The 11,637-nt window shown below is 36.7% G+C and overlaps 1 protein-coding gene across 1 annotated transcript; it reads right to left on the reverse strand.

Annotated features, from left to right (window-relative positions):
* Nucleotides 1-698: 698 nt before the first annotated feature.
* Nucleotides 699-10,824, reverse strand: LOC129226420 (uncharacterized). Its single transcript, XM_054861019.1, has 6 exons — nucleotides 9,809-10,824; nucleotides 6,990-7,118; nucleotides 5,412-5,522; nucleotides 3,245-4,312; nucleotides 2,137-2,284; nucleotides 699-1,352 (listed from the first exon to the last, which is right to left on the reverse strand). Exons 1-6 carry the CDS (start codon nucleotides 10,607-10,609, stop codon nucleotides 844-846), a joined length of 2,766 nt encoding a protein of 921 aa, XP_054716994.1. The 5' UTR covers nucleotides 10,610-10,824; the 3' UTR covers nucleotides 699-843.
* Between the last annotated feature and the right edge of the window lie 813 nt (nucleotides 10,825-11,637).

The following is an 11,637-nucleotide window of genomic DNA, read 5'->3' on the forward strand; positions in this document are numbered from 1 at the left end:
GTTGACAATTTCTCGGCACAATACAATGATTATTTAATTGATTGTCAATAACACACAAACCTATTTTTTAATTAAAATATGTGTTTTAAGTGACATGGTTAAAATTGTTTGCACTTTTCAATTTATAAATTTTGCATTTTTATAAATTAAGAAGAAAATTATTTTCGAAAAAAAATTAATTTTTCTCATGCCAATTGCACTTTTATTCAAATTTCTTGTTAAAATTGGCCACTGTTTAGTGGAATAACTAAAAATATGTCGACTTATTTTGTATAGTAATCTGATTTTAAAAGTTTTCGCTATTCAATTGTTTTTTTATACAGCATGTAAAAATGCATTTTAAAACTGGCACGTGACATGTATAGCCGAATCTATAAAATACGTAAAAAATAAGGGCTACCAAGACACGCAGTGTTCAAATATTAAATAAAGATAAATCATAAAACATTGAATGATAGGTTCACATAAGTGGAAAATTGAAACTTTTTAGTATATAAATAAATTTTATATACAATATAAAAACAATATAAAAAATATTTTAGGTTGAAAATTCAAAACGTTAAAGAGCTTAGCCTTTCGTATTGAGTTCAACTGAGAGTATATGTCTATTTGTGCAATTTTGATAAAATATGTACGAAAAATGGTACATAACGAAATGTTGTTTAGTTACTTGTCATTCAATATTTCTGGTGTATCTGGTTTAGTGAAATCATGATTAAATATCCAATAAAAAATATTTCTACACTAAAAAATCAACCAAATTTACAAACAAATCATATTGCTGCCAGTATTCATACGGGACACTCGATAAAATGTACAAAAATATTAAAATGAAGCACGTTTTCAGCTGGCGTCTTCGTAGCTCTCTGGCGTGGAGGAGGAATAGCTCTCCGCACAGGAATCACTGAGGGAGATGTGATCCAAGATCTCACAGTCCTGAGACAGGGTCGAAGAAGACATGTTGTGGCTGAGGGGCTGGTTCCACAGGTTGGGGAGCCTCAGCCTCCGGAAGCTGGAGAAGGGGGATCTGGACCAGTCGATTGTCTTTGACGTGGGGTGATCTCCGTGGGATCTGGAAGCGATTTCCACGGTGGGGGACAGGAACGAGATTCGTTCCTTGTTGGAGAAGGATTCGCTGCCGAGATCGGATGGAGGGGTCGCCAATCGCTGCAGCGGATGAGGATCTTCTGGAGGAGCAGTCAGGGTTTCCTGAGATGCGGAGGGGATTTCTTCCAGGAAGTCGAAACAGGCGATGGCTTCTCTTTCCTTGTCTCCGAACCTGTAGAACAACTCTCGCCGGCCCATGATGGAGGTTCGTTTCTTCATGTCGAATAGTGGGTTGTTTGCCGAGGCTGCAAATGAAAACATCACTTGTAAGAACATAGTTGGAGAATAAAACGTTCAGTATTAGTACTGGCCTTGTGAGAGTTAATTTCATCACGTGGTGGAAAAGTTATAAAAGGAGGAAATGGAAACTTTTTACTGTTATCGTAAACTAATCGGGACTTTGAGAGGCATTGTCAACGCTTTAGGCTCTGATGATGCTGAGGAGGGTCCTTGTTGTAATAGAACTTTCAGGGAATAGTGTTCTCATTAATAAGGGGATTTGTTGGGACTATTATCCCTGTTCTGATGAAGTATTAGAAGAAAATGCTGATGTTATTTTGTAGGTCCCCCTTTTTCTGAAAAATTTCCCCTACTCGGAGATTTTTAGGGGACGGTTGACGTTAGTTGAAAACAGTTTCATTCGTTCTGTTTCGGAATTTTAGAGATTGATACCCTTACTTTAACGATAATTTTAGGAAGGGCTTTCTCCTAATGGAGAATTTTGGGAGATTATTGCCCTTACTCTGATGGGAATGTTCAGTGACTATTCACTATTGTTCTTTCTCTGGTGATTTTTAAAGGGACCGTTGACGTTATTTGGAAACTATTGTTCTCTTTCCAATGTGGATTTTAAGGGACTCATTTTCTCACTCAGTGTTTTTGGAACTAATATTGTGATTCTAATGGAGATTTGAGATTTTTTTCTATAAAATTGGAAAATTAAAAAATTGTTTCGCAATTGCTTCAGTTATTTTTCTGTTGAACTCTGTGCTAAGAAAATCATTACTTATAAAATAACTACTACTTCACCTTTTACTTTATGACGTCTTTCTCGGCAGATCTTATGAAGGTGGGAATTCGTCTGAATGATAAAAACATCCTCTTCTTCCTCTTCGGTACTACTACTTCCACTGCTACTAGTCGGAGCTTTCAAAGAATCCAACAGATGACTTCTCGCCTGAAATTTGAATTTGTTTCTTAAATACGTTTGTGATGTACCGATTCAGAAATATTTTCAGAGATTACAATTAAAAAATAATGCTTTAAACTTTTTCTTAGCCCTTTACTGAGTTTCCTAAACTTCTTCATCAAGCTTGGTTTTTCGTCTTTTCATTTCTTTCTCTTCAGCATGATACTAAGAAGCTGTTCACAAATTATGTCACGCTTTGAGGGGACGAGGGGTTTCGTGAAATTGAGACAGTTTGTGACAAGGGGGAGGGATAGGGGTAACAAGGTGTGCGACATCAAGCATTTTTTATAACAATATGTTTACAGAAAATAGTGTGGCGTGGGGGGGGGGGAGGGGGAGGTAAGGGTAAAGTGTGGCACTTTGTGATAGTAAAGAATCGACTGAAATGAGACGCTAGTAAATAAAAAGCTAAAAGTAGCTCGGAAACAATGCAAGAAAAGTAGACAGGGTTTTATTTCTTAAAAAAGATTGCAGGAATTCTAAACCACAAAATTATGCAACAAAACTTAGTTCAGTATCTGTTTCCGAAAGTTAATGGGAGGGGGAGTCTATACCTCTTCTTGTCCTGAGGACATTTTTCAAACATTTCTGCATCTCTTGAGTTTGTTTCTCTGCACAAAGTAAAATCATTGGTCCGCTGGAATAGGGGGCTCTTCAAAAGCGATTCATTGATGGTTTCAAGTTTGAGTAATCTATTTTGCAGTTTACTCTTATATTATGACCAAGAGAGAGTATTAATCGTGAAGAGTAATCAAGATTTTTGTAATTATTTGGAGGGGTATGGGCCAAAGAAAAAAAAAACAAGGTAAGGAAACCACTTTCCAAGAAACTCCATTGCAAAAAAAGACTTTGATAAGCAACGTGTTACTGTGCAACTCAACAAGGTTGCAAAGTTTATTTAAACTAAATTTAAATTTTAAATAAATGTTCGGAATAAAAATATACTACCGTGGGATCACTGAGTTCGGGTTTGGCTTGTAGATGTACCCAAGCCGTTCCGCACCCTTCTTTCAGTCTGTTCTGTCGTGCCACGACTCGTTGCTCCCGCTTCCACTGTTGCCTCTTTAACCACGCTTCGGATTTGGATGGAGACACCATGGGGCTCGAGCTGCTTTTGAACACCATTCTCGTTGGACTCTTCACTTTGGCGGATTTCAAATGTTCTTTAGAGTGTAAGTCTAAAGCTGGAAGACGACTGAACGGTGATGTCTTGTCAACATGAGCTCGATTCTCGGTGGTAATGTTCGTTTGGGTATCGCACTGAGGCGTCACGACGAGAATATGTTTTTGAGGAACTTGAAAGCTGTGATTTGCTTTGGCTCTTGATTCCGACTTTGTGAAATCACAGTTAACTTTGTACAGAACGTCAGGATTGGATTTTGATGGAAGGTTTTGATTGGCAGATACTCGAAAGTCAGTCGGCCGACGAACGCCCGCCGACGATTTCGGTTTAGAATGTCCAGGAACAGTAGGAACCGAGGAAATAGTAAGTGTAACTGGTCTGGTAGGTTTGACGAGACCAGTTGGTTTTGATTTTTCAGGTTTGGACGACACAAGTTTCGTCGTGCTCATTGAAGAAGGTTTCTTTGTGCAAGCCAAAGGATCGTTGGGATATTTAAATTGTGCTTCCGTTTTTCTCGCTGGAGAGCAGCGATCAAGACTCTTCATTGAACCTACACTACAGAGCTTATAAAAGTCACCATTGAATTCCTTAGCTTCAGAATCAACACCTTGGAATTCTGTATCATCAGCAAAATCCGTCTCATTCGAATAACCATCGACATTGCTTTCGGATGAAACTGGTGCGGACTTCGAGGCTGGAATTTGAGGATTCTTGGGAGGGTGTGTGACTGTTGTGAAATTGATTTTTTGTGAGCTGGCGCCAGTTGGATAGGACATGAATCTATTTCTTGGGCGAACAGTATTTTCGACAGTTTTACTTGGCAGAGAGGCTTTTCTTCTTAGCAACGGTGGAGTAGTTTCAACAGCTTCTTCAACAGGCTCCAGTTGAGGTACCTATGAATAGAAACATCATTTTTTAAATGATTTTTATACATTTCAGTGTATGTGATACTGTTCTGTGTATCTGTCACTTGTGACTGATTTATTGTACACTGAAACTAGTTTCTAAAGAAAATAAAATTTACTGTCAAAGCGTTGCTTATGGCGACTTCCATTGCATCAGGTGTTATTGTGAGCGTTTAAAAAGTGAAACCAAGTAGATTTTCCCCAGATTCAAATACAAATAAAAATGTGACAACCAGCAACAGGATCTTGGCCCAACTAGGCTGGTCCTAGTCAATTTTCATCAGCTGGTTTGTTTCAGTTAAGCTCAGAGACAACTATAAACTGATTTGAGCAATTCTACTCAACATGGTAGAATTTAAATGTATACATCTGTACCAGAGATACAGTAAAAGAGGCTTGGTGGTTATATGTATATATAAAACCTCCTAGGATTCTTGGTTTAAAGCCAGGATGCAAATAATACGTTAATATCAGGCCGACCTAATCATCTTAGAAAAAACGCCTAGGCTGAACTCGATAACCATTTCTACCGAGGCTTAACTGAGGATCGAGGACTAAATACAGGCTCATGTTGTCGAGTTCAGCTTTGCTCTGGCGTGCCATGGGATCACAAGAACTATCCCCTTCCTTTTAATTCTTTACAAACACTAGAAGAGCTTGAACTTTCACCAGGGAGGAGAGTCATAACAGTCTTTAAATATATAGACATTATAATACAAGAATTGACATTATGGATAATATTCAAGGGGGTTGAAAGGTTTTAACGTACAAATATCCTTCGCCGCGTCCCTCATTGTTAATGTCTATCAATTATTTTTGTGGGAAAAATTCTACCGCAATCAGTCCTACACACATATTGCTCACAAATTCAAAAACCAGTAATAGGATCGTAACTAAGGAAACCGTAAATTCAACCAAAGGAAATTCCAGAAAAACTTTTATTAAGTCTACAACGGCTTTAACATAAAAAAAATCAATTTAAGTAACACAAAAAGTATTCAGGGCACATATCCAAATCTTGCTCGGACTGCATCAAAATACAAGTATAACTAATATAAAAATGCACTTTACAAATTTTTATACCAACCAACGATTTTGGTGCATTGTGTGCCACTTCTTTTTGTAACCATCGTTCTACAAAATCTTTATGTTCAAGGTTTTCATATTCTGCATCACTTGCACTGCTCAAGTCTGGGTCCTATCATAAATTACAAGAAATTGATTAGTAACGACTGTAAATTAAAAAAAAAGTTTCAGTCTTCAAAGTATTACTACAGTTAATAAAGAAGTACTGTGCTATTGAAGTTCTAGCACAAGTTTGCAGATTTTATTAGTCAAAGACATGCTTGGAGGTTAAGATAACTCCCCAAGTTAATTAGAACTGGAGTTATAACCCTTTTTTTTGCCGCAAGAAATTCTAAGCTTTTCACGCGATTGGTGACGATTTCTCTCCCACGGACGATCAGAAAAAGCTGAGTGATTTAAAGCTTATCCTGTTGACATCTTCTATTAATTGATAAATAAAATACTCTTAATTAGTTTGAGTACATATACTGAGTCTATTGAATAAATTTTCAATTCTTTTGCTTCCACTTTTGCGACCAAATACTTTATCCACAGACGATCGGGCACTAGTTTATTTCAAATTTAAATGGAAAAATTTGATGTTATCATTATTCTATTTGGGATTTAAAAAGGAACTAGCTACCTACGGCGGCTTACTCAGTGCACCGTCCATACGTTGCGCGCACTTCGCCGTTTCACATCAAACCTTGTATCTCACTTAATCCACTTTCGTTGGAAACAGCCAACTTTTATTTCGCATCTACTCAATCCACTTTCGCTCGAACCAGAGGAAGGAATTATTGGCCAGATGCTAGCTGCTTTCTACGATTTCGGAGCGGATGAAATCATTGAGAAGAGATAAAATGGAGGGAGTGAAGACTTTTACTAGTGAAGGAAAGACTCCAAGTCACGTGATAGATTCTAAAGAAAAGCATTGGAAGAAATCAGGTCGGCTTCGCTAGTTTCACGCAAAACGTGCCAACCATTCGTCGTTGTTGAGTCACGTGAGTTGGGGTCTTTGGGTCGGCTTTTGCTAAGTCAATGATTGGACTTGCTCCCTCCATTTTAATTCCTGCTCTAAGGATGAAATGTCACCGAGAGTTTATGTTTTAATCAATATCTTCGCAAATTAAATTCGAACAAAAATAAGACCAGGATATCCACGATCCCCGTAAAATTTCAAATCTGTTGGTACCTAGTTTGAACATAGATAGATAGATACATAGATGTTGCCAGATTTTAAACATTGTATATTACAAATTCCGCCGAAAGAGTAAATCGCTCTGTAATAGTCAAATATGAAATGTCGCGAAGGCAGAAAAACTTAGTTACTGCGATGATACGTAAGATCTGGTAAATCATGAGAAAGATACTGAAGATGTTTAGATATATATCCACAACACATCAGCTATACAATACTAGAATATACAATACTAGTTTAAAGTGCAGGAAAGTAGAACACCACCTCCCCCTAAAATAATCATTTTTCAGATTTAAATTCGAATTCATAACCAAAAACTTAAAACAAGTTTAAGTGTTCAAAAACCTAACTAAACTGAACTTAACTTAAAACAAGTTTAATTTATTGAAACAATCTCACCTGAGATCCTTTGCGACTGGTTCGCATCATATCAACGTCATCCGTTTCGTCACTAATCACGTGACATGACGTAGAAGATTGCAAGGAACTAGTGGAGGAGCTGCGACTCGGAGAAGGCCAAGCAAGGTGCTAAAACAGTTAAGTGAAATCAACTTTTATACAGAAAAACTCTAATCTCTTGCAAAAATTAAAACAAACATATTTAAACATGTTTTTATAAATAAACAAATTTCAATTTAGATTTACTGCCCTTTCGATTTAAAATCGCATTTGTATTTTCTACAATTGTAAATTGTTTTAAATTATTTAATCTTGGTCACTGATAGCAATAATACACTTCATTTTAATTAAAACATTCAATATGTACTTCACATAGCCTGTAGGGCCTGTTTTAAGACTCACCCTCTAGTTACAAACTAAAAATCCGCTGTTTTTTTGGAAGACATTTTAAAAGAAAAGTATAAATATGCTTTAAAAATTACCAAGTTTTACTTTACAAATTTTTTTTTTCGGTTTAAAGTTTTATTAATTATGGAGTAGCAACTGTCAAATGACGACGCAACTGTTCCACAAGTAGTAGTGATAATGTGAATTGAAAAAAGGAGTCATCCATTGTATCATTAATGTGTGATTATATAAGCGGCAAAAAAAAAAAGAAAAAAAAAAGAAAAAAAAAATCAACATTACATGAAAAAAAGTATTTTAATTCTAAGAATGGAAACAAAGCAATCCAAGAGTAAGATTTACATGTAAGTTCAATAAAAAAAACACAAGGTACAGATATTTTATTTTTTAGAATATAAAACCTATCTAATGCGGACAGTAACGGGACAAATATTTTTGACCGCAATAGAGGGGTGGTGTCCGCCGGACAGGGGTTTAATAATGTTATCTGCCTTGGAATGGGGGAATTAAATGTTGTCCGCATAAGAGGGGTGTCCGTTAGGAGGGATTTTACGTAATAAATTGTTAGAAATGTATTGTATCAATATTCAATGAATTTTTTAAAAATATACTTTATTCCGGTTATTTAGTCCTTCCGCACGCGAGGCGGTTAGTTGAATCAACGTTTCGAAAAAGTTGCCTGTTAACTAGGTGACTGACGTTTTACCTTATGTTCACACAAGTCAAACTTGAATCAACATTTCTTCTATTAAGCCGAATTTATACCAGCGACTGCTCCACAACTCTGTTAAAACGGAACCGAGTCGACTCAACAAGTTTACTCGTGTGTGCAGCAAACGCTATGTCCCGATGAGTTGAATCAATAAAAAGTTGATTCAACTCATCGGGATTAGAATGGTAGTGGCGCATGGTGCCTGATGAGTTGAATATCGTGTGAAGGATGCTGGGCTATTCCTCTCTCTTTCTACCTGGTTACACATAGTGATAATCGCCCGTTCGAAAGTTGATTCAATTAAGATACCTCGTGTGAAAGCGGCCTTGAAGTTATCGTTTAATTTGAAAATTGTAAAAAGTCTATTTTATGCAAGGGCAACGCCATTTTAATGAACATATCGGTTGTTGAACAAAATACCCTACAAAGTTTCCGAATATGTTTAATCCTTGTTTTATTGCATGAAGTACAGGGTGATTCAAAAGTCAGGACCAACTTATAAAATGAATAATTTGAAAACGACTGAAGATAAAAAGATGCGGTTTGCACTGAACGAATCGAAAAGAAGCCGGATTTTGTGTGACAACGAAACAAAAATAGTTCTGTTTTCGACTAACAGATGGCGCTATAGCTTTTTATTTGTCCATAATTCTTATAATACAGTTTAACTACACGGGCTCTCTCAACTATAGACATCATTTTGATGCATATTAGCTTCGACTACCATTACCTGTTGCCGTTGCTCCTTTTTATATCGTTTGTTGCTTTGCATGATCCTAGATCAGAAATCCGATAGCGCCATCGGTTGGTCAACAACAGAACTATTTTTAGTTCGTTGCCAGACAAAACCCGGCTTCTTTTCTATCAGTTTAGTGCAAACCGCTTCTTTGTATCTTTATTCGTTTTCGAATTATTCATTTTTAAAGTTGGTCATGACTTATGGATCACCGGTGTATGAAAAACATGAACTCTACATACAGCATAACGCAATTAAATTTTAAAGCTTTCCAGAACAAGTATTGAAACAATACCTACTGTTTTCGATCAGTAACGGATGAATCTTACGAGATACGTCCGTACCTGAGCAAAAACTTTTTTTTTAAAGTATTGTTACGATGGGGGGCAATTAAGTTTAAATAAATTTATCTTTCGTTGCGCAAAAATCCTACAAAGACTAAAAATATGTTAGATTCTTGATTTTTTTGCATGAATTTTGAGAAGAACAAAGATGTTATTTCTTTATAATGCAACTAAATCTTGAAGATTTCCAATAACATTATTAAATAATAATTTTGGACTCAATAACGGACCTATCCTATGAGATACCTTAATTACTAAATGAAATTATTTAAATGTTGTTTATGGAAATCTACAAAACTTAATTGACTCACTAATTGACTCTATAGAAATAGAGTCCATATCCCTCTTAGAGTTCATGACTTGGATCACGAATATAATTTGTTTGGAGTCTTTGTAAAGTGATATTTTGTGCAACAGTTGATACGTCTGTGCCGTGAAATTACCCATTGGATACGTTCAGTTTGACCATTATTACAAGCCGACACTAATTAGAAGTAATTTACTTCCTGATATAAAATTTTATTTTTTTAACATGTAAGGTGGTAGGTATTGACTTCGGAGACTTTGTACTTGTGCCATAACAGTAATAATAATCGTAAGAAGAAGAAAAGGTTGCACTTACGTCTTGGTCTCTCATTGTTGACTCCAAATTCATGATGAAATCCCGTTTCAAACGGCAGCCACTAACAGGTGACGTTTCAGATTCAGAACCCGAATTATGAAGAGTTGAGATGTTCTTTGATGATTTTAAGCCTCGATGCATTTCGTTTTCTAATTCACAAATGGCGTCTTTCAAGTACAAAACTGTATCTGAAGCAACACGTTCTAGGCCAGGTTTAAATGGCTCTTGTTTTTGGTTAAAAGTGTTATCAAGCTTTGGTTCATAAAATTTATTCACTTCGGGCGAATTAGATGCTTCAGAATCATCGCTGTTGATGTCTTTTGTAACTATGATGCAAGGGCTGCAATTTGTTATGAGTTTTTCTAAGGATGGTTCACTCAATAGGGGCTCAAACGGAAAATGCTTAACTTGAATATCACTTTCTGAGGAATACAATGACCATATGCTCTCGTCAATAAAAGGAGCAAGAGCCTTTTCCCTCCACAACTCTTCCTCAGGTTCGGTTAAAGTAGCCTTTTCAGCTGTTTCTATTTTTTCAGAGTCATATATGTTGTCATCAATGTAACTATTTCTTGAGCAAAATACAACACGTTCATCATATTTAGATTGTTTTGGCCCCAAGTGCCACGTTTTTCCGTAATTTGACATGTTAAAAACTTCTTTGGAACAATTCCAGTAATCCACCATAGATGCATAGTCGAATTTGCAATAGTGATCCATTTTTGATTTTGACGAGGTTAAAGAATCAAAATCTTGTAAAAATGTTTGAGTGCAAGACTGCTTAGATTCGTCACTTGGCATTCTTAATTTATCAATGAAATGAGATTCGACAGCAGGAAACGGTGGATTTTGGGGCGCATCACTAGATAATGGTTTTGTTCTTATAGTTGGTTTGACACTGGCTATTTGTTCCTTGTGCTTTACAGTTGCATGATTTCGCGAATAGTTATCAAGTGGGTTAAGCTCTTTTTGTTTTTCTGGTTCTATTTCAGTCGAGTTTTCTACCACGAAAACCGAATTATTCATTTGATGCAATGGACCAAAGCCGCTATCTGAAGACGAGCACATCGAACCATCTAGAAATTCCGTAACACTATCATCGCTTCCACAGCGTAAACCTTTTTCAGTAACTACGTAAGTGGCGGAATTTTCAGGTTCACTCACAGTTGTGTCAGCAGTTGAATCTGGCTGTAAATCACTCGACATCGTCGAATAGCCTTCATCTCTTGTTCGATTCATTCCATCGATAATTGTTGAATTTTCAGAAATTGACAGATTTTGCTTCAAGTTATCATCTTCAGGCACATCTGCATCAGCATCGCTCAATTTATCATGGAAGACATCTATGGAATCTTCAATTTTACTTTTGATTTCAGGAAGAGCTATTTCTGGTTGCAGTTCGCAATTAAAACTCCATATTTGTTGCTGTCGCGTGAACCCTTGAGATGGAGACAATTCTTGAACGTCAGGCTTTTTGCAAAGAGGTGTTAAGTCTTCTGGAGCAATTCTTCTCTGGTCCCACGGTATGTTGTTGGATTTGATTCTTTGCTTCGAATCTTTAACACCTTTGTCCATTGGGGATCCGTTCCTGGACAATCTCTTTCGCTTGACACTAGATGGTTTTGGAACCTCATTCGAATGTGGCAGTTTACCTCTGGAAGGTGGCAACGACGACGGAGACTTGAGATTTGGCACAGCTGAAGAGGACGGCACTTCTCTGGAATGAATCTCACTTTTAGATTTAGGTGTCAATATCTCCGGTTTACTCTTCTTTCTAACTAATGCTGGTTTTGCACTACCGAAGGAAGGAATTTTGGAAGCACATCCAG

This window comes from Uloborus diversus, chromosome 7 (genome assembly GCF_026930045.1).
Source record: "Uloborus diversus isolate 005 chromosome 7, Udiv.v.3.1, whole genome shotgun sequence".
Classification (NCBI taxonomy): domain Eukaryota; kingdom Metazoa; phylum Arthropoda; class Arachnida; order Araneae; family Uloboridae; genus Uloborus; species Uloborus diversus.

Excerpts from the sequence above, each read along its gene's own strand:
- LOC129226420 (XM_054861019.1), bottom strand. The coding sequence starts at position 10,609 with ATGCCAAGTGACGAATCTAAGCAGTCTTGCACTCAAACATTTTTACAA. Across the intron at positions 5,523-6,989 it reads CCAGTCGCAAAGGATCTCAG|GACCCAGACTTGAGCAGTGC; the intron begins GTGAGATTGTTT and ends AATTTATGATAG. Across the intron at positions 1,353-2,136 it reads AAGACGTCATAAAGTAAAAG|CCTCGGCAAACAACCCACTA; the intron begins GTGAAGTAGTAG and ends TTTCATTTGCAG.